We start from the raw sequence: 24048 nt of genomic DNA on the forward strand, positions 1-24048 counted from the left end.
CTTTTTGAAAAAGTCACGCTTTAAACAAAAAAATGTAATTTAATCGTCCACTTTATAATGGCAGCACATTTATTCTTATAGTTTAACATAGGATTTGATGATATAAATGATAACACCACTTGGTAGAAAAAATTACATTGTCCTAACACTATTTCGATTTTTTTTTTTTTTCATTTTTTTGTCTTTTTTCCTTTACCAACTTATTTCTAAACCCCGATTTGGTGATTATGGACCTGGCAAATCCATAGGCGAGAACAACTGAGTTAAATTTATCAAACCGAGTTCTAGACGACTGTTTCAACCATAGATTGTCTTTCGTACGTGACACACTAGTCTAGTTTTACCAGAGGCAACATATCCAGGTGGTTGCTCCATATATACCTTATGTAACTCTCCATGTAAAAAGGCATTTTTATTATCCAATTAATACAGGGGCTAAACATAACACATTGCAACAAAAATAAGAAATCTAATAAAACCATTAGAGAGAAAGTCTCACTATAATCAACCCCATAAGTCTGTGCGTAATCCTTAGCTACAAGGCAAGCCTTCAACCTCTCAACAGCTCCATCAGGAAGATACTTGACTATATATACCTATCTACACACCACAATCTGCTTCCCAGGTGGAAGTGGAGATAGATCCCAAGTATGATTATGATGAAGTGTTGCAATCTCCTAATCCATGGCTAGTTTTCACCTAGAGGAGGATAATGCCTACGTATAAGAAGTAAAAACATAAATAGCAGACAAGGAAAGTGCTAACTAACGAAGTGAAGGTGACATCCGATGAAAAGACCCAAAATTAGCAATTGGGTGCTTAGTGCAAGATCGAGTACCTTTCCTTAAGGCAATAGAAAGATCACTAGAGGTAGAAGTAGATGCTGATGGATGTGAAGGAATCTCAAGAGTAACTTATGATGGATCTGGGGATAGTAAAGAAGATGTTGGTGCTCGGAAACGAGTGCGTTGATATACTTGAAGAGGCACAGTGGAAAGGTCACTTACAGGAAGAATTGAAAGCACAAGAGATAAGGAAATTGTAAGAGATAACTCCCTCTGACGAGAAGACACAAAATTCAATCAAATGAATTGGGTAGCAATAAAAGAAAAATAAGATGTAAACTCTGTCGAAGATTAGATTAGGATTTAGAGAAGAGCATAATGGAGAAAATGGGAGGAGTCAAACTTGACTTTCTCACTATGAACCATGGTATATATAAAATTAGAAAATAAATGAAATTACACATAAGCCCTTATGGTACATATATAAAATATCGATATATCTAACATTCCCCCTCAAGTTGGAGAATATATATCATATAATCTCGGCATGTTATGTTATATAAAAAGTAACCCTATCACTTCCCAACGATTTAGTAAACAGATTAATAAGTTGATCTTCAAACTTAACATACGTTGTGACAATTTCACCACTCAAAAGCTTCTCACGAATAAAATGATAGTCCACCTTGATATGTTTCTTCCACTCGTAAAACACTGGATTGGAAGCTATATGCATGACTGCCTGATTATCATATAAAAGACTTATAGGTGTTTCTACTGTGAGACCAATTTCTTGGAGAAAATGACTCAACCAAATAAGTTCACAAGAAGTATGAGACATGGCTTTATATTCAACTTCTGTACTTGATCTGGCCACTACTATTTGCTTATTGCTTTTCCTTGATATAAGATTACCTCTTATGAAGGTACAATAACTTGTCGTAGACCTCCTGTCTAAGGAAGAACCAGCCCAATCTGCATTTGTATATCTTTCAATCCAAGTATGTCCATTAGGCTTGTATAATAAACCACATCCTGGAGATCCCTTTAGGTACCTCATAATACGCTGAACAACTACCCAGTGTCGCATCCTAGGTGCTTCCATAAACTGATTCACAATGTTAACATGATGTGAGATATATGGTCTTGTAATGGTGAGGTAATTCAACTTTCCAACTAACCTCTTGTATCTGCGATCATCAAACACATCTCCCTGTTCAACTGTAAGTTTCAACTTCCTATTCATGGGGGTACTTACTGGTTTGGATCCAAGTAACCCTGTCTTTTCTAACAAATCTAGCACATACTTCCTCTAAGAGAGATGAATACCACGATTTGAAAAAAGCCACCCCAATACTAAGAAAATACCTCAATTTTCCTAAGTTCTTGGTATGAAATTGTTGTTGAAGATAAGATTTCAACCTTTGTATCCCATCAGCATCACTACTAGTCAAAATAATATCATCAACATAGACCATCAGCAACACATACCCGTTTTCAATTTTTGATGGAAAATTGAATGATTTAGTTAACACCCATCATCCCAAATACAAGAATTGCATCATTGAACTTACCAAACCATGCCCGTGGAGATTGTTTTAAAAACCATAGAATGTTTTCCAAAGCTTATACACTTTCCTAGTCTCCCCTTGAGCAACGAATTCAAGTGGTTGCTCTATATATACTCTCATGTAAATCATCATTTAGAAAGGCATTTTTAACATCTAATTGATACAAGGGCCAGTCAGTCAACCTAACAACTAATGCAATCAATACTCTAACTGAAGTAATTTTTGTAACTAGAGAGAGTTTCAGCATAGTCAATTCCATAAGTCTGTGTGTATCCCTTAGCAACTAACCTAACTTTCAATCTATAAATCTATCAACTGTGCCATCATTATGAAATTTAACAATTTAGATCCACCTACAACCAAACAACATGCTTCTGAGGAGGAAGATAAACCAGAGATCAAGTATCATTATGATGTAGAGCATCTATCTCATCAACCATATTTGTCCTCTATCATGGGTGAGATAAGACATCTTGGAGATTCTTTTTTTTTTTTTGAAAAGTGATATCTAGGAGATTCTTAGGAATAGAAACAGAAGAGACGGTGGAGATAAAAGAAGACATTGAAGTAGACAACGAGACATAAGAAATAAAATTAGAGATAGGATGTCTAGTAATACAAGAACGGGTACCTTTGCGAATAGCGATAGGTAATTCACTCGAAGATGGAACAACATCCATTACCTAAGTAGAAGGAGGTACTAGTACAGGAGGTGGAGATGGGTCTTCAGACGTCAAAGAAGTTGGTGTTGGTGGTGTAGTAGTGGACTTCTGTGATAAGTTAGGGAGTATGATTGAGTTCAAAAATAGGAACATGAATAAGAACAGGTAAATGAATACTTTCTAATATAGCATCAACATATGACCTAGTAGAAAAACATTGTGTAGATTCGAAAAATGTAGCATCAACACAAGCAAAGTGTTTGTGTAATGTGAGACTATAACACTGCTAACCCTTTTGGGTACGAGAATACCCAAGAAACACACATTTCAAACTCTTGGGATCTAACTTGTCACGATCAGGACCCAAATGATAAACAAAACAGACACCCAAAAACATGAAGATGAAAAATAGGGCGATCAGGAGATAAGATTTGATGTGGAGAGTACCATCAAGGACATTATTAGGCATACGGTTGATGAGATGACAAGTAGTAAGCACAACTTCACTCCAATAATATTTGAGAACCTTTATTTGAAACATTAAGGCATGAGCAACCTTAAGAAGGAGGCAGTTTTTACATTTAGGTACCTTATTTTGTTAAGGGGTATGAACACAAGATGATTGATGAATGATATCGTGAGACTGCAAATAAGTAATATAACAACCAAGAAAAAATTATTTTGCATTATCAAAATATAAAATACATAAAGAAGTACAAAATTGGGTTCAAATTTCCATATGAAACTGTTGAAATATATTAATAACTCAGAACGATCCTTTATTAAAAATAACCAAGTCATTCTTGAATAATAATCCACAAAAATAACAAAATATTTAAAACTTAAATAAGTGTGGGGCCATACATCAAAATGCACTAAACAAAAAGGACTGGACTCTCTACGACTCGCACTAAGTGGAAAAGACACTCGATGGTGTTTGCTAAACTGACACGTTTCACAATTAAGTGTGAAGTCGTTATTTAAAGCAGGAACTAGACACTGTAAAACTTAAGGACAAGGATGACCAAGTCAACAATGCCACTGAAAGGTCCTAGAAGATGAATGAAGAGTTATTGGAACTGGAGCATTGTCGAGAAGGTACGGACCATCTATTTCATGCTCACTACCAACCATCTTCTTCGTTTTTAGATCTTGAAACACATAGTGAGAAGAAAAAAATGACATTTAACAATTCAATTTTTTTTTAAGTTGACTCACAGAAAGAAGACTAAGTGGAAATGTAGGAACATAAAATGTTGATGACAAAGAAAGACTGGGTTTGGGTTGTGAAGTTCCAAATCCAACAACTTTTGAAAATGATCTATTGGCTAATTTAATGTTTTGACAAGATGGAGAAAGAGATGATAATAGGTGAGAATTACCTGTTATATGATTTGATGCATCAAATCAATGATCCAAGGGCTCGTAAATGATAATAAGCCAAGTGGATACCTTACCTGTTTCGACTAAAGTAGCAGTAGCTAATGAGTTAGAGATTAGCTTGTCATACTCCTCTCGAGAAAGGACAGCGAATTCCTTCTCTATACTTTGATAATATGAAATAATAGGCTGCACAACAAATTGAGCTGAAGATAATAATGCTTGAGGGGTAACTAGTCTCCCATAAAGATCCCAACAAAAGTCAATAGTGTGCCCATCCTTACCACAATGGGTACACTTTCGGGTTTCATGGGCTTTCCTTGAATCTCTACTACTACCTCTACCTCCATGACCACCACCACGCCCCCCACGACTACCTTTATAACCATGTTCACCACAATCTCCAAATGTAGCTAAAGTAGAGCGATCACTTGTAGGTTGGCTACTATCTGATAGGGTGTTCTCTTTAGCATTGAGAAAACATCTGTCAAGGAAGGAAGATCAGGTCTTCCTAAAGTCTAAGATTTGACTGCATCATAATCTGATCGGAGGGATGAAAGAAGACGAAAACATCCATATCCTTTTTTTGTTTCTGCATTTGAAGGATATCACTAGATATAGGTCAATATTGATTTAGTTATTCACGCTTACACATCAATGAAGTGAAGGTCTGATCCAGAGTTTTATCATCTTGCTGTAAGGAGAAATACTACTAAGTGATCTCATAAATTCTTGTTATATTGTTGGATCCCAAATACATGTGCCTCACTCATTCCCCTATCTCCTTCGCAGTATCCAAAAACATAAAGTTTATACTTATTTGTGGCTCCATATTGTTCCACAACTAAGTACAATCCGAGTATCTTTTTGTTCCCATACCTCAATGACTTTTTCATCAAGAGAATCAGACTTCATCTTGGTTAGATGAGATTTCTTACCCTTGGCCTTCTATTAGTCGTAAGGTTCTAAAACTCCTCCAGATAAAATTGCAAGGTTACAAAATCCTTTCTAGATAAATCACAGATCTCCAATATCTTTCAAGATGAAGTAGCAAGGTACCTTAAAGGCTAGAAATACAATCTGAAACCTAATCGCTGCACCACAACTTACCATTAATGACTAACGAAAATCCCTTGATCTATGATCACATTAGTGATATCTTCCAACCACAAAGATAAAATCCTCCAAACAGAGGATTTTAATCACCGCGTGGATAATAGGTACAAATCAGATAAGAAAAATCTGGTTTATACCAAGAGAGAAAAGAAGAAAAATATGCGGAAGCAGAGAGAAAATCAAAATCTGATCACCAGAGAAGCTCTGATACCATGTAGAAGATCATATTAGGGTTTAGAGAAGAAAATAATGGAGAAAATGGGAGGAATCGAACTTGACTCTCTCACTATGAACTGTGATATATGTATAACTAGAAAACAAATAAAATTACACATATGCCCTTATGACACATACAAAATATCGATATATCCAACAAACTCAAAGAATGTCACATCACCACTTACATAGTAGCCTTGAGTGATAAGACAATAACACCTACACCGTTTTCGTGTACGAAAGTAACCCATAAAGACATTTGAATAATTTGATGGATTTTGGGGAAAGTTTATCCAACGTAGGCTCAAATGAGTAAATAAAGCAAACACAACCAAAGATTATAAGAGTAACAACAAAATGATGAACTTGAAGATAAATTAAAGAGAAAGGTGATTGACTATTTAAAATTGATGATGCATGCAATTAATGGGATGATGAGCTGTGAGGACATCATCATTCCAACAAGGTTGAGGTACATGCATCTGAAGCATAGTAGTGCGAGCAACATCAAGTAAATGACGATGTTTTCGCTCATCAACACCATTTTGTTGAGAAGTATTAACACAACTGGTCTAATGAATAATGCCATTATCTGAACAAAAAGACTAAATAGAAGATTGTATGTATTCTAAGGCATTATCAAAATGGATAATTTTCACAAGTTTGCCAAATTGGACTGAAATTTATTTATAAAAAGTAAGCAAAACATGAGGTAATTTAGTGCGGACTTTCAATAAGAAGAGCCATGTCATATATTAGAATAATCATCCACAAACGCCGTAAAGTAATGAAAATCAGATAAACTTTTTATTCTTGACGGACCCCAAATATCCATTTGAATTACATAAATAAGACTAGATTGATGACTCTCAGTACGACTAGGAAAAAAACTACGGTGATGCTTGTCTAATTGGCAAGCCTCACATTCTAAAACTGACACTGAACGCAATTTAGGAATAACATGACGTAAATTTGAGAAAAACGCAAGACCCAACTGATAGTGTCACTGAAGCACTTAAGGCAAAAGTAGGCGCATCACGCATTAAATAGCATAATATATCTTTTTCATGTCATAAACCAGTCACCTTCCTCGTTTTGAGATCCTGAAAGACACAATAAGAAGGGAAGAAGGTTACGGAGTGTTGCAAAGATTTTGTAAGTTGACTACCGAAAAATAGATTAAAAGGAAAATCAGGGACCAAAAGAGTAAAAGATAAGGGAAGAGATGAGTTTGGAAAAACATCATCTTTCCCAACTACATTACGAGTGGACCCATCGGCTAGTACAATGTGAGAATTAAGAGAATGAAAATTAGAAAAGAGACGAGATATATTAGACATGTGCGCACTAGCTCCTGAATCGATGACCCAGGAGGGAGACTTGCCAACCATAAATGTGGGATTATCTGAAGTAGCCTTGGTAGTTGTGGGTGGAGTAAGTTTTGCAGTCAAGGTAATCAACTTCTGAAGAATTTCTCCTAACTGTGTGCTGATAAGGTTCTTCTTGAGCCTATTTAACCTAAGTAGGTTTACCCCATTTATCCCAACAAAAGTGCTCAGTGTTGCTAGTGTAGCTACAATAGGTACATTACAAATCACCACCATGGCCACCTCTACTACCACCATGTCCCCCTTCTACCAGGGTCATGAGAAGAGTCGGATGAATCACTAGAAACCAATGCTGATAACTCTTTAGGACTTGTAGAAGAGACACTCCCAAGAGAAGCACGTTGAAGACGATAGAAGGCATTGGCAACAATTGGTAAAGACTCACTAGCAAGAATTGGACCCTCCAAAGAAGCACACTGGATTCAAGTTAGAGAGAAATAGTGCAACCTGAAAATCTTCTCGTTGACTTTTCCGGGTCTCAAGATTCTATAGTCAATGGATGATATTGTTGAAGTTTTTCCCACATACCTTGCAGGGAGCTATAATAGTCATTCAAGGATCTGTCTCCTTGTTTAGTAATGAATATGACCTTAAATGGATTATATACCCTAGAAACATTCTTTTCTTGAGAGTACATCTCTAGTATGGCTTGCCAGATATGTTTTGCTGTATCCAAATACATCACATTGGAGGAAATAGAGGGATTCCATATTATTTCACATCCATGTTATAACTAAGGAATTACCACTTTGCCAATCTTCATACCATTTGTCATGTCAGAGAGGTGGTCCTGCCCCCTTGTGCCTGCACCATGTGTGTGCCTACACAGTTTCTAGATCATAACTACTGTATGGAGTCTAAATCATTATCCTATGCATTAATTATTTAAAATCATGTTAAGAGTCCTTAACATTAACTATGTTGTTATCTCTTTTGCCTAACTTCGTGACTTGTCATCTACTCAATTCTGCAGGTATATCATACCAGTCCCTGTAATAAAGCATTTTATAGCTGGCGTGGAGGAAAGTGGAAAATATGTTGGATTTTGTTCGTTGGGTTTGTCATGCCAGCCTACTGAAAATGTACAACTAAGGGAACACTTCCGGATGCGTCCTGAAATGACTGGTGTCCTTGTGAGCAAAATTAATCCTCTTTCTGATGCCCATAGGATACTGAAAAAAGATGATATTGTCCTTGCATTTGATGACGTGCCTATAGCAAATGACGGAACAGGTAGATCATTAACGTATTTTAATTTCAATGTTGGACTAGAACTTCTTTGAATTTAATACTGGGCCTGCCCAGCTCAACCTTTCGAATTCAATGTGATATTTTCTTTCAATCGGAGGTGAAATCACAAAAATATTCATAAAAGAATTACTAAAAATGGCTAGATTTGTAATGTAAATTTAGAATGACTGATTTAAAGTATGATTTTGTTATCTATTATGGGGCCAACCAAGAAATAGATTCGATCAATGTGGTAATTAATACAATTTTCATAGAAATAATGGAAATATTGCAGAAATGATGAAAATATGAAGAAAATTTCAGTGAAACTATAGGAAACAATAAAATGGATGTAATTGAACTATAATGAACAACCATATGGAATGTGAAATAAAGATCAATAGTATTCTGCTTCACATTAGCATGGTTATCTAAGAGCCCAACATCCATAAACCATAATATTATACATGAAAGGAAAATAATTGTGACATTAACTTCATACATCTTAAAAAGTAACACAATTGGTTAAAATGCATTATTATAGGACAACTGATAAAGATAAAATTAGAAATGAATGCATTCATGAAATGTAAGAATGGCCCAATAGTTGTTAAACTAAGGTAAAGTCTATTGAAATGCTTTGATCATATGTGATGAAGGCTAATACAGCCTTAGTTAGAAGGAATATGCGAGTTGAAAATTCTAAAAAATGAAAAGAAGGCCAAGAAGAAGGTGGATTGATGTAGTAAGAGCGAATATGAATACAATAAAATAAACGAGAGAGATGGCGTTCAATATATATAGGACAGCGTTCGTTAGACAAACTCGTAGACAACATTCCAGACAAAGTTTTGTCTTATATGGCTAAAAAGTTTTGGAATGAGCTGATTTTTTGTGAGGATGATCTCTATGGTGAGGAGATCACCCTCACAAAAAATCAGCCCATTCCGAAACTTCTCACCCCATGAAAAGTGGTTACAAACTAACGATAAAAATTGATGGTCCACGATTCTTCAACTTATAAACTAAGGTTAGAAATTTCAGAATGGGGTGATTTTTTGTGGAATAGGATTATCTGGAAATCACATACAAGTTATTTGAAGTCAACCCTCAATGTGATCCACATTGGGGATCTAATAGTTCAAATTCAACTGGATCTGATTATAGTGGTTGCCTATCTGTTTATCCTTTCTTGGCCTGCTTTGTTCTTTGGCTGGTTCTAATGTGATAGATTTGATGGTTGTGGCCATTTGATTGGGTTGACATTTGCAGTAGGAGTTCTCCTTAGTGGTCAGCTGGCTTATGTTCTAGGTTTGTCATTTGTAGATGGTGGTTACCCTCTGCAACTGATACTATGACACATACACACACACACTCACACACACACACACACACACACACACACACACACACACATATATATATTGCTAGGCATGTTCGTATAAGGATATAACATACTGGCCAAGTTATGTATCCTTGGTTTTATTGAAGCTCGGTACTGTCACCGTGTCTTATATGACTTTGACCATGTGTCATCGCATTGGTTGCTTTTTGCAATTTTGAACAATTTAAATTCTTGCCATTTTTTTAGCTTTATTCACTGCTCCTTTCTAGGTTTTGGGTTCTTTTGTTCGTTACTAAATCATAGCATGACGTTTGCAGTTCCTTTTCGGAATCGAGAGCGGATAACCTTCGATCATCTGGTCTCTATGAAGAAACCCAACGAAACAGCAAAAGTTAAAGTACTAAGAGGCGGTATAGAATATGAGTTCAACATTACCCTTCGACCTGTGAGTTTTGGTTTTACATGGTTTTTAAAATCTTATCTTGTAATTAGCTATAAGTTATGTATATTTTATTTGGGAGACAGCTAGCTCCCTTGGAAATACTAATTAAACATTCTATTTTTGTTCTCTTAACTTCGATAATAACAAGGGAATTTGGGGAGTCTAGTGTCTTACAATTCATAATTTTTTTTTTATTTTCTTATAATGCTGTACCACTATTCATAAGAGGCCTTTCTCATTGAATTATGGACTATAACAACAATATTAGTTTGATGATCAGAAACTGCGTCATTGATTAGCTATTAGAATATCTTTAATTACAGGAAAACAAAAGGTTAATATATTAAACATGGCTCACTATAGAAGGAAGAAGTGATGGTATAGTAGGCCGTGCACCATCTATTTTTCTTAGAATTATCAAGTCTTGTGGTTCTGCACTATGCATAATCCCCGTTTATATTATATAAAGTGGATTGACAAACCCTGTTCTCTCTCTGTGATATATTTTTTTTTTCTCTCGCTCCTACTTCCACGTGTTCTTTCCATATCAATTTTTATATTTCTGTACTGTTTCTAAGAATCTTAGGCCATAACACATACATATATGTGTTGACAGCCATTTACCCCAAAAGACCGATCTGATGGGGAAAGTGCAACAATGAATATAAGAGGTCATGGGTCGAATTGGGGCCCGATAAGTGAGCACGCTCGAGAGCGGAGGCGGATAACACAACACTCAACACTCCCCCTCACCCACAAGGGTGGAAGGAGACTCGAACCCTTGACCTTTATGAGCCTAGCACTTTGATACCATGTTGACAATCATTTACTCCAAAAGACCGATCTGGTGGGGAAGGTGCAACAATGAATATAAGAAGGTAATAGGGCTTAACTGGGGTATGACTCACCCGAGAGTGGAGGAAAATATACACTCAACACTCCCCCTCACCCATAAGGATGGAAAGATTTGAACCCGTGACTTATACGAACAAACGCTTTGATACCATGTTAACCAACCAACTACTCCAATAGATCGATCTGTTGGAGAAGGGGAGAACTATAAATATAAGAGGATCACGAGGCTTAACTAGGGTATGACTCACCCGAGAGTGGAGGAAAATATACACTCAACACTCCCCCTCACCCATAAGGGTGGAAAGATTTGAGCCTATGACCTATACGAACCAACGCTCTGATTCCATGATAAATTTGAGGGTCCAACTCAAAACTAATTGGCAGTGTGTGGAGAGGCCCAAGAGCTTATCAAGAGAGAGACAAGACAATGAGTGACCAATGTGGGACTAAACTCACCTCGGCACGTGTGGGTCGGACTGGGCTAAAGCACGTGGAGATATAAATTGGGTGACATGGAGGAGAGAAAGGCCCACTTTGATATCATGATAAGTTTGGGGGTCCAACTCAAAACCAATTGGCAATAGTGGAGGCCCAGGAACTTATAAGGAGAGAGACAAGGCACTGAGTGTCCAATGTGGGACTAAACTCACGTCCCTGCACGTGTGGGTTGGATTGGGCCAAAACACGCGGGGATATGAACTGGGGGACATGGAGGAGAGAAAGGCTAGCTCTTATACTATGATAAATTTGGGGGTCCAACTTAAAACTAATTGGCAATGAGTAGAGAGGCCCAAGAGTTATAAGGAGAGAGACTAGGCAGTGAGTGTTCGATGTGGGACTAAACTCAACAATATGCTCTCTCAAGAATGTGTTATTGGTGAATTTTGTAATGTCCACTAGATTCTTATGCCTCTTTTTGAGAACTTGAAAGTAACAAAACATGTCTATTATGACAAGGAACTTTTATGGGCCGGGGAGAAAACATAGGAAAAGAAATCCACCCATAGTAAAGAAAGTCTTCACAAGGTCCAACAGACTTGTCGCAACACTCAAACAATAGTCTTGTTGCTGTCGCAAGTCTCCACAGGATCCAACAGACCTATCACAACTCTCAAACAACTGTTTTGCTGTCGTCACAAGTATCCACAGGGTCCAATAGACCTGTCACAACACTCAGTTGCCACTCCTATAGGCTATTCACAGGCAAAAATCAAATCAATAGACCCATGAAAGATAGAAACCCTTTCGTAGGGTAGAAGCATAGCCAGAAAATATTATCATAGCTTGTGAAAAACTTGATAGAATCCTTATCGCAACATGCAATCAAGGGAAGATGAGAAAAGAAAAAAAGCCGCTGAAGGGGGAGACCTAGTGAAATTGCGGCTAGGTTATTAGGTATCAAGATCTAGGGTTGTTGATGAAGGAAGGAAAAAAGAAGAAAGAATAGTAGAGGAGACTTCAAGATCCCACGAACCAAAGGGAGGTATTTGTAGAAAGGTAATTGTCAAGTCTCATAATGAGAGCTTGGCAAATATATATATATATATAGGAATGGACATAAATGCCCTTACATAGAAATAAACTACATTATTTCCAACACTCCCCCTCAAGCTGGGGCAAATATATCGACTAAGTCCAGCTTGACAAGATGAGAGTTAGTGACAGAAGAACCAACATATTTCATAAGCATGTTGGAAAACTGATCTGAAAAAGATACAAAGATTGTTTGAAGAGTACCAGATCGAACTTTCTCTTTGAGAAAGTAAACATCAACCTCTATATACTTGGTTCTGTCGTGAAGAACTGAGTCAGAGGTAAGCATGATAGTAGACTTGTCACAAAACAAAGTGGAAGAACTAGAGATTGGAAATCCCAACTCTGTTAACAAGGATTGAAGCCAAATAAGCTCACATTTGCCCAGAGCCATAACACGATACTCTGCTTCAGTAGAAGAACGGGAAACCACATACTGTTTCTTAATTTTTCATGAGATCAAGTTACCACCATGAGAAGTACAAAAATCAGAGGTAGATCTCCTATTAGTAAGATAACCAACATAATCGGCATTAGTGAAGAAAGATAACTGACGTTGAGCAGTGACGAATAGAAAAGCCCAAGACTAGGATGTGACTTTAAGTAGTGAAGAATATAAAAAACATCAAGATGAGAAGTGCACGGAGGATGCATGAACTGACTAACCATACTAACCGCAAAGGTCAAATCCGGTCTAGTGTTAGTTAGGTAGAATAGATGTCCTACGAGTCTTTGGTAAGGAGAATGATCAGATAATAGATTACTAGATTCGACATGAAGACGATGATTCTGATTCATAGGAGAGGAAGCAGGAAGAAAATCAAGCATACCAATGTCTTGAAGAAGATCCAATGTGTATTTGCGCTGAGTCAACTAAATATCATGGTGAGAGTGGGCCATTTATATCCCCAAGAAGTATTTGAGGGGACCCATGTCCTTAATCTCTAAAGCACGACCCAATAACATCTTAACCCTGTCAATCCACTGTGTATCATCGCCAGTCAGGATAATATCATCCACATAAACCAGAACAATGGTGCAACGATCATCTAATCCTTGACGAACAAAGCAAGTATGTTATTAATGGCATCTAGAAAATCCCATAGATAAAATAATTTTAGAGAAACGCTAAAATCAAGCTCGTGAAGATTGCTTTAGGCCATATAGAGATTTGAGAAGGCGACATACATTCCCAAAATACTACCCTTGAAGATGAAACCCAAGAGAGGGGTCCATATAAATAATTTCTGTCAAATCACCATTCAGAAAGGTGTTCTTTACATCAAGTTGTTGGAGAGGTCATGAGTGACAGGCTACTAAAGAAACAAGGAGGCGAATAGTGGAAAGTTTAGCTACATGGGCAAATGTAACACCAAAATCCTTTTCTGGAGTTTGCGTAAATTCCTTAGCAACTAGGCGTGCTATTTACCGGTCAACAGTGTCATCCACAAGATATTTGACAGTGAAAACCCATTTACAACCAACTATCTGCTCACCAGAGGGAAGAGAAACAAGCTTCCAAGTGTGATTCTTTTGCAAAGCATCCATCTCAATAGTCATAGCTCTAGTCCACTGAGGATCTCACAAAGCCTTTGATACAGACCAAAAAACTTGAATAGAATCAATGTCGACAACGTAGGTTTGATAGGAAAAAGAGTCCCTGATTGGAAACAAACTGAGCAATAGGTTGATCAGTAACGCAACTTTGCTTACCCTTATGAATTGCAATAGGCAAGTGAGAGTCAGAAATAGAAGGGATGGGAGTAGGTATAGAAGTGTATATACCTGATTCTAAGGAGGAGGTGGGCAAGGTTGGAGAGGAGCGATGGCGACGAGAATAAACCTGAAGCGATAGTGAAGATGGAAAGAAAATTAGAGATGGTAATATTATAGGAGAATGATCCTGCAAAGTAGAAGTGTCCTACAAAGAAAATGTGGCACGAAAGTAGGGAACATTTTCAAAAAAAGTGACATCCAGAGAGTGACACGATGTGAAATGGGATCATAGTAGCGATACCCCTTTTACAGAAACGAGTAACCTAAGAAGAAGCACCGAATGGCTTTGTCATCTAATTTAGTGCGTTGAGGGGTCTTGTCCTGAACAAAACAAGTGCACCAAAAGATTCTGGGTGTAATAAAGAAGAGGGTGATTTTAGGGCGAAGAACATGAAGAGACACCTGTCCCCCTAAGGTGCAACTCGGGCCCGGTTAAGCATGAAGGCCATAGTAAGGAATGCCATATTCTAGTATAACTTAGGAACATACATTCTTTAAAGAAGGTAGCGGACAAGGTTCATCAGGTGGCGGTTTTTGCGTTCCGCCACCTCATTCTGCTCAAGAGTGTAAGGATAGGTAAACTGGTGAAACATACCATGCTCATGAAGGTGAGAACGAATCCCATTAGAAATATATTCCCCACTATTGTTAGACCTAAAAGATTTAACAGTAATGTTATCCTGAATCTGAATCATTTTAAGAAAATTAGCAAAAGTACCTCAAAACGAGAACGCATCAAATAAACCCAAGTACAATGAGAATAATCATCTATAAATGTAACATAATATCGATAACCAATAAAAGCAGTAATAGGAGAAGGTCCTCACACATCAGAGTAAATTAAATAAAACATTGTATTAAATCGATGCATACGAGGAATATATGAGGTACGTGTGTGTTTAGAAAGCTCACACATAGAGCACTAAAATTTGTGTCCACTACAAGAATTTTTCAAAGGAAGAAATAAAGAACATAAATGCTAAAAATTATCATGTCCTAAGGGAGCATGCCACAAATCTAAAGTCCGAGAAGAAAAAACATGACTCCTACAGAGGGAGCACAAAAGCCGAAGCAACAGTAGGCTGAGATCCAAACAAGTACAGTCCATCCTTCTCATATCCCTTATCAAAAATCCTCCTCGAAGTTAGATCTTGAAAAATACAATGAGCAGGAAAAAAGGTAATTGAACAATTTAGAGATTTTGTAATATTACTCATATACAAAAGGTCAAGAGATAGGTTATGAACATGAAACACATAATTAAGGGAAAAATCAGAGGATAAAGGGTTGGTACCTTTGCTGTGGATAGGTGTAAGGGATCCATCAGTAAGGCGAATCTCCCTATGAGTAGTAAGAACAATGGAAGAAGTAAAATGGCTAGACTCACCGGGGATGTGATCAGAGACACCAAAATCAATTACCTAAGTCAAGGGAGCAAAGCCAGACAGAGAGACATGAAATGTAGTGGATGTACTTGAGGCGTGGTAACTGAGGCCACAGTCGAGGATGAGTAAGTATGAGTCTAGATCTAATCTTGAACAATAGTGGCAATCTAAGTCTGGAGTTGTTGTAGATCAATAGTGCCAAGAGAAACATGGGGATCAATGGGATGAACTGGAGATGATTCCACAATAGTAGCATGGGGAACAGAATGCCCCAAAGAGGGAGTGACAGAAGATCAACAGATGAGGATAGTGAAAATTCCGGGTTTCGTACTGCGTCTAATCTTAGAGGGAGGGTGAATAGGATAATTAAAAATTTATTCAATTAATCTAATTTAAATTTAGATTGATAATTTGACAGTGTTCTAAGTTAATCACCTAACCTCGATTTTGCACTCATGTCACTAATTTGCATTTAAGGAAAATACACTTGAAATAAAAACATTCATTTTGTCATGTCATTCAATGGTCCATTCATATAAGATTTACCTATTCGGCATTCATGGCATCTCATGACATTCAAGACATTCAAGTGTAAATTGCGGAATCATAAAACATGCATGAGACATAAGACTATAATGATTCAACAATGTGCCTACATTCATTTTCACGGCTTATCTTTAGTTTGCAATGCAATTGAGATTTACTTAGAGTCTAAACATTCATAGTATGTCATACATAGCATAATATCCATTCATGGCATGCATTCATCTAAGTATAAATTGATAAAGACATTTCCACAAACACGAGACAATCAATTCTATAGTGCTTCGGCAATATGCCTGCATCCACTCCCAAGGTCACCTTCGCAAAGGTCTTGGTGCTCACTAATTAATGAGGTTTATGGTTCATCTCGAACCATACATAGAACTTTTTATACCTAGGTTAAATTCTAAAACTTTAAGATCAAGAGAAACGCATCCTTTCGAAATGTTGTGAGTTTTGTACCTCGAAAACTCACGAACCTCTACTCTTGTCAAAAATCCTCGATTCTAACAAGAGCTTGATTTTTTAGAGCTGAACCAAGTAATTACATACAAGGGTTTGGAAATGAAAAACCAAAATAACTAGGACTCACTCAACGCTTAATGTTTGCCAATGGCGATCTTGAGTTCTTCGAGTCTTTGAGCTCACAAGTGCATCTCGACGATTGGATCTTCCAATCAAGCTTATGAGTTTGTCTGCTCCTTGTGATCATTTCTTCCATCTACTCCCTTTTCTCCTTACTCCATGAATGTACCAATGTGTGTGCAAGAAAAGGTTTGATGGTTGAAGTGGAATCAAATGAGAGATCAAGATAGGTTGAGGAAAGGCTCACCTAATGCTAGACTCTCATGGAGATTGCTTATGTTGGGGGTGCATTCAACTAAGGCATGATCTTCCAATGTTGTAGTGAATGTTCTCTAACAAGGGAGAGGGGTGAGTATAAGTTCTCTACGGATTTATTCAACCCACAAATGAACTCAAGTGATAAGTTTTATACACATTTGGGGGTTTTTTCGAGACCTACCTGTGGCGCCATTGTCATTATCGGAGGCTCAACGGTTGAAAATATGACCGTGAGTGTGCTACCGGCGGCGTTGGTGGAACTAGGGTGCTTGCTGTCGGCGCCCCTGGTAGTGTTACCCGGTGGCGTCGGTAAAACTATCAAAAGGCCCTTTTGGGTCATTTTAGGCCAGACCTTACTCTCAGAAGCTTTGATAAACAAACCGTTCGGGGTTTTTGTATATCTTATCAAGTAGAAGGTCCCCAAACTTTCACCAATAGGTGGGCCGGCCTAAGGGGGTAAAATTACCAAAATACCCTTTTAGCCATTTCGGGCCAAATTGAGCTCTCAAGAAGTCCGGTGATTAAACAAATTCAGGGATTTAGTAGATCTTGCCTATATAAGATCCCCAAACACTCACCAAGGGGGGGTATGGTCTAAGGGTTGTCAAATTACCAAAATACACTTTATGATCATTTTTTGCTCCCATAAGTTTCGATGAATGAATGAGTCAAGGAATAAGATTTTCTTATCAATATGAGTCAGCCTAACAATCATCTAGGTATTGGGGAATAGTCTTAGTGGTCTCATTACCTTTTAGGTTTTGTGCACACACATATGAGCGTTTTGTTGATGTGCTTCAGGTTGAGCAACTTTGTTGTAGTCTTCACATGTTTTCAAATGTAAACCGATCTGACAGTCAATTCAAGTCTCGGGATTGACAATATGGAACTAACAGATAGAGTTGAAAACATCGGGCCTTCTCATGGTCAATCTTCCCACAATGGCTATAAGACCACTTCCTTTACCACGACCATGGCCACGGCCACGACTCCCAGATCCCTAGGCACGAGAATTCGAAAAATCCGAATTTGTTGTTAAAGCCTTCTGATCTGTAGTTAGAGCAGAAAGAATACTAAGGGCCTGAGAGGGAACGACACGACAACGACGTGCATCACTATCAATGGTCGCAAATGTCTCAAAAAGAGAAGGTAAAGGGTTGGTGTTAAGAATCTGGGTCAGAAGTATCTCAAACTTAGGACGTAAACCCATGAGAAACTAATATGTTTGATGTCGAGAAATCCTCTTAACCACATACCCGGTTTTCTCTGTAGACAACTCAGTCATAGACTCATAACAAGATAGTTCCTCCCAACGAGACTGAAGAAACCCAAAGTAATCAACTACACTCCGAGTCCCATGGGTATCTTGAGTTATGATTTGATAAAGCTCATAAATACTTGAGTCCTTCTTGGCATGCACATATGACTGAGTGAGTGTTGATCATAAAGATGAGACAGTCTCATGGTATATAAACATGGTATAGATGCGTTGCTTTAATAGTGTAGTTGTCGATATCCCATTGTTCAAATTTGGGATCAGTGAGGGGTGGCTTAGTAATGGTGCTCAAAAGCCATCGAGTTTTCCCTCTACTACCCAAATAAAGACGCATAAACCGAGACCAGAACTGAAAATTCCGAGTATCTAATAGGCACTGGTGATATGTTGGGCTGAGAAATTTACCTCAAGAGTCGTGTTGGAATCCTTGGGCTATGAATTCATCGTGATTGCTTGCTAGGAAAGAAGTAACTTTGGTTTGGAGGGAGATCTTGCGTAGTATCAACCCAAGGTGGAATGAACCACATGTAGAACGGGCAGCCTTCTAGGGAATCAAAGTAATTCTATGGCAGTCAAAAGAAAAATAGTCCACAGCATAGCCAGCAGCACTGTTGCAGGGCTTTACACAGTCCACACAGCAGTCCTGCTGCTGTTATAAGTCTCCACAAAGCCCACACAACAGTTCTGGTGCTATCACAGGTCCCAAACAGCAGTCCTGCTGCTATCACAGGTCTCCACAACATACTAGCTGTTGTATGTTGCTATCGCAGGTCTCAACGTAGCCCACATTGCAGTCCTGCTACTATCGCAGATCTCTAAGCAGCCCAAACAGCAGTCCTACTGTTGTCGCAAGTATCCACATGGTCCAAAAGACTTGTCGCAACACTCAGTTGCTGTCGCAAGACCTTACACAGCCCACAAAACCTATCACAGGCAACCAGCAGCACTCCTACAGGCTATTTGCAAGCAGAAACCCTAACGTGGGCAAAAATCAAATCAACAGACCTATGAAAGATAGAAACCCTATCGTAGGGTAGAAGCACAGCACAGAAAATATTATCGCAGCATGTGAAAAACTTGATAGAATCCCAATCGCAACATGAGATCAAGGGAAGATGAGAAAAGAAGAAAGACCTAACAAAGGTTCTTCTAGCTTATTAGGTCTCAAGATCTAGGGTTGTTGATGAAGGAAAAAGAAGAGAGAAGAGGAGACGAGACTTCAAGATCCCACAAACCAGATAGGGGAACCCAAGGGGGGTCGATGGGTCCTCTAGGCTATGATACCAAAAAGAATGGTAGAAAGGTAATTGTCAAGTCTCATAATGAGACCTTGATATATATATATATCTTAATTAAAGTATGAACGGACGTAAATGCTCTTACATAGTAATAAACAGAAATAATAGAAAGCTAATAGTAAACTGCATTATTTCCAATACAAAATAGTTTGGTTATGATAGGTATCGTGTACTCATCTTATTCTTTCTTATCCCCGAAGGTAGGCAAGAAGGATGTTAATTCTTGAACCGAGAGCGGGATGATCTCTGTCATTCTTGGTGCTCCAGATGAGTTCTTATTTCTTTATTAGTGATCTTGTAAGAGTGTTGCCCCCACACTTTTTCATAGATCTTCCTCTTATCCGCCAACAGCTATTATGACTGAAATTCACATCTATTGCTATATATTAAAAAAAATCTTTGTGATAATAGATGAGAATCAGGAGAAAGATATCTTTTCACAAAACTTTAGTTGTTTATTTTACAAGGTTGTAGAAAATAAGACTAGAGAACCTGGGACAAATCTCAGATGAATAATGACTAATCTCGTATGTTTTGAGATTTTGTTGCCAAATTTGCTAATAATATAAATTCCAATACATCCCTACACACCCATGCTGGTAACAAACATTAATGGTAAATGGTGGATTGACAAGGCACTGTCCGATTGAGCTACAATTCCAACCCAACTGAGGTCACCCTTTGATATGTTTTAATTTAATTATTATTTCTCTTTGTTATTCAAGATAAAGAAATAGGATTTATTTTTGGTATCACAAGAATTTATGATTTTTTTTCTTGTGGAATTCCTCCTATGCACGAGTATATGGTCGAGTCTTCTGTTTCATATTCTGTTTGTTTAGCTAGATTAATTTAGTATTTTGTTTTGTAGCTAACACATAATTTTGATGATTCTGCAGTTACAGTCTTTAGTCCCTGTTCATCAGTTTGATAAATTGCCTAGTTACTTCATTTTTGCTGGTCTTGTGTTTGTTCCATTGACCCAGCCATACCTCCATGAGTATGGGGAGGACTGGTACAATACATCACCCCGTCGATTGTGTGAACGTGCACTGAAGGAACTGCCTAATAAGGCTGGTGAACAACTTGTCATTCTTTCTCAGGTATTGCTTTTTTATTTTCATTTTTTTAGGTCCTTTTAAGTCATACTCCTTTAGATTTCAATATTTGAGAACTCCAAAATTTGCAGTTCAGCTTAGTTTCTTGTATCAAGTGTTGATTCTACTAGTGGGTGCTAGTATGCTTTTGACATATATTGATTGATGGGATGTATGGAGAACATCTTTAAATGATAACTAAAGAGGGAGTTGATACAGAAACTAGAACTCTTGGGTCTGAAGAGCTACTTTGGAACCCAATATAGAGTCATATGTAGTTCAGCTTTAATGAAGGGTCGGTAAGAATTGATATGCAGAAGTACCCCAAAATGACTGTTTTTATTACCTTGGTTATGTTATCAATATCAATAGATATTGAGATGCTGGATGTTTAAAGTGGAATGTGCTTTTAGATGGTATATGCTTTTGGAGTGTCATGTGTTTGGGAGTTGATGGAGGTCACATCTCTCCTTGATCTCCTTAATTCAATCCAATTCAAAGAGAATGAGCATGACAGGAGGGAATGATTTAAGCCTAAGGATAAGAGGTTTTCGGTCAAATCCCTCTATTATTGCTTGCTTCCGCTGTGTGAGGTATCTTTCTCTCCATTTATCATTTAGACCGCTCTTATTCCCTCCAAGGTATCCTTCTTTTTATGGCTTGCCTCTTTGGATAGAATCCTCACCTTGGATAATTTGATCACTCAAGGATGGATTAGCCCAAATTTTTGCTACCTTTGTTCGAGGGATGGGGAGTCCACCAACCACATTCTTATTCATTGTTCCTTCTCCCGTGTTGTTTGGATGTTCTTATCTAGTTTCCAGGTGGATTGAATTTTTTAGTTTATCTTTTTTCGCGTTGTTGGAAGGTTGGAGTTACAATATCTTCTCTTCTAGAAAAATGTATCTTTTCTTCCGCAATTGCTTGGGGTCTCTAGAAAGAGCGCAATAACAGGGTGTTCCAGAGCAAGGAGAGCTCGTCTTACATGGTGATTCTGGGGTTTCTTTTCTTTTGGTTGAAGATAAAGTAAAGACTTTGCAAGAGTATGCTTTCAAGATTTTGTTTTTAATTGAAAAACCATTTGTAATTTGTAGCCCCTCGTCGGGTGTGCATATATTTTTTTTCCTTTCTTTCTTGTTTTTGCCTCGTTGGTTTTTTCTGTTATGTTGTTTGGGGGCTATCACAGCCTCCTTTTCTCCTTTCTCATCAATGAAAAATTTTATATTTATAAAAAAAAAAGAAATACATACTAATCAAACCAAAAGGAAAAAAAGAAAGAAAAGAAGTATTATGTGACAAAATCCAACATATTTTCCCCCACTCTTCCTAAAGTAGAACAAACAACTCGAACCTAGGATTTGTTCTACTTTAGGAAGTGGGGGAAAATTAGATTTATTATATTCTAGTTTCGAGTTGTTTATTACATTCTAGATTGTCCTATATCACATCTTGTGAATGAACTTCCATCTATCATGTTTCCTTTTCTTAATGAGCTGCAATCAATTAAAAGTTTCAAACTTTTTATGTTGAAAATGGATGGTTCTTCCAGTGCAACACTGCTCTTTGTCAAAGCTATTTTGGAGAGGCCTTGATTGGACAAATTTTTTTTCTCATAGGAAAGTCAATTCCAGATTTCACAGAATTCCAGATCGACCAATCGCACAAACCCAGATGTATTGAGGGCATCCCTAATTTACAAAACTACCACGTTAGGCTTCTTGCGATTGGTCAATCGGGAATATTATTCTGAAAAGGTGTGGCATGCTTCCAACACATCGACTATGGTGTCTGGCATGGCATAAGGAGTGGCCTAGTATGTTAAAATCTTGACCCCTAAAAAGACATACATGGATGTGCTTAAATTTTTTGTTTTAATCCAATGTACCTGAGCCCCTTGATCTGTTGCAGATGCTAATGGATGATATCAATGCTGGGTACGAGCGTCTTGCCGAATTACAGGTATTACTACTATGGTTTTGTCTTTGCAGCCTGTCTTTGTGGGATTAGGCTGTACTCTGGCAGTAATTATGGCATACAGTTTTTTTTTTTTTTTTGGGGGGGGGGGGGGGGGGGAGGGTTCATGTCCCGCCTTTCAGCCTTTCAGCTGCAAGATCTCCTAGTAAAAGTCAACCTTGTCTGATTATCATAACCATTGATTTCCCATTGTTTCTTAGATGGTGAAACAGAAAAAAAGTTAATGAGTTATCTGGAAAGATAGTCAATTCATTTAATGGGTGCAATCATCAGATGAGGTTGACATCTGATGTAGGAGATCCGGGTTGGACCCATCAAAGTATCATATAAGTAGCTGATTTCTAACTCTCATGGCTACTGATTTGTGCATCCTAAAATGGTATTAAAGTGGCAGTACATTAAATTGTTTGCTTCCGCTGCTACATAGATATCTCTTTCCACTACTAAGAAAATTTCCCATACATTGGTCTAAAAAATCTGTACACATGTGGCGGACAGGTGAAGAAAGTTAATGGGGTGGAAGTTGAGAATCTGAAACATTTATGCCGGCTAGTAGAAGGTTGCACCGAAGAGAGCTTGAGATTTGATTTGGATGAAGAGAGAGTGGTGGTGTTGAATTATCAATTGGCCAAAGTTGCCACATCTCGAATATTAAAGCGCCACAGAATACCTTGTGCAATGTCCAGTGACTTGATGGACGAACAGAAAGCAGGTTCAGAGCTACAGATGCTCCATTAGATTAACAGAGCGTCTAAACCAGGCCTAATTCATCATATAATTTATTTATTGTTTACAAATGACAAACAAAAATTTTTGTAGCAGTTTTTTGGTGGAGAAACTTATACAAGAAGAGCCATAATGAACCATCCAATCATACAGATTATATGATGAAAATTGTATTTTCCATCACAATCATACAGATTCTGAAAGGAAAAAAAAGAACAAAGAAAAAAAGCAAACAATGCATTGATGTTTCCCTTTTATAAATTAATGGGTAATCATATTTTAAAGATTGACATGTTGAATCATGTACCACACTTACTAGGAAATTTTTTAATTTCCCCAATCATCATGTATCTGAGTTCTTTAATCTTTATTAACTTTATCTAGAGAAACAATTTACAAAAGTCCAATTCGATTTTGGCCTCCCTTTCTCCCTTTTTCAATTCCCCACTTGCACCAAAGCTCTCCTCAACACCTCATTTCTTTTATAAAATCTTCTAATGAGTTCTCATGAACTGATTATATTTTACTTAATTTCCTAGAGGGATGTGCACTGCGTTTGGATAAAGCTTCTTGACGACTTCTGCTCTTGCGGGGAGCTAGCAAACGT

At 37.7% G+C, this 24048-nt stretch overlaps 1 protein-coding gene across 2 annotated transcripts in view; it reads left to right on the forward strand.

Moving 5' to 3' along the window:
* Nucleotides 1-23702, forward strand: part of LOC147396526 (protease Do-like 10, mitochondrial) — a 38318-nt gene extending 14616 nt beyond the window's left edge. The window contains exons 4-9 of one of the 2 annotated variants that reach the window (XR_015180753.1): nucleotides 8092-8351; nucleotides 10011-10138; nucleotides 20544-20747; nucleotides 22358-22554; nucleotides 22650-22700; nucleotides 23214-23305. Coding sequence is in view for 1 of the 2 variants with exons in the window: in XM_086451259.1 (XP_086307385.1) it covers nucleotides 8092-8351; nucleotides 10011-10138; nucleotides 20544-20747; nucleotides 22650-22700; nucleotides 23214-23453 (883 nt within the window). In the remaining variant the exon portion in view is untranslated. Of the gene's footprint in view, nucleotides 1-8091; nucleotides 8352-10010; nucleotides 10139-20543; nucleotides 20748-22357; nucleotides 22555-22649; nucleotides 22701-23213 lie in introns of both variants that reach the window. The other variant, XM_086451259.1, reaches the window with a different exon arrangement.
* Nucleotides 23703-24048: the final 346 nt, after the last annotated feature.

The sequence above is a fragment of the Akebia trifoliata genome, chromosome 8 (assembly GCF_017979445.1).
Source record: "Akebia trifoliata isolate Shusen 1 chromosome 8, ASM1797944v1, whole genome shotgun sequence".
Lineage (NCBI taxonomy): Eukaryota > Viridiplantae > Streptophyta > Magnoliopsida > Ranunculales > Lardizabalaceae > Akebia > Akebia trifoliata.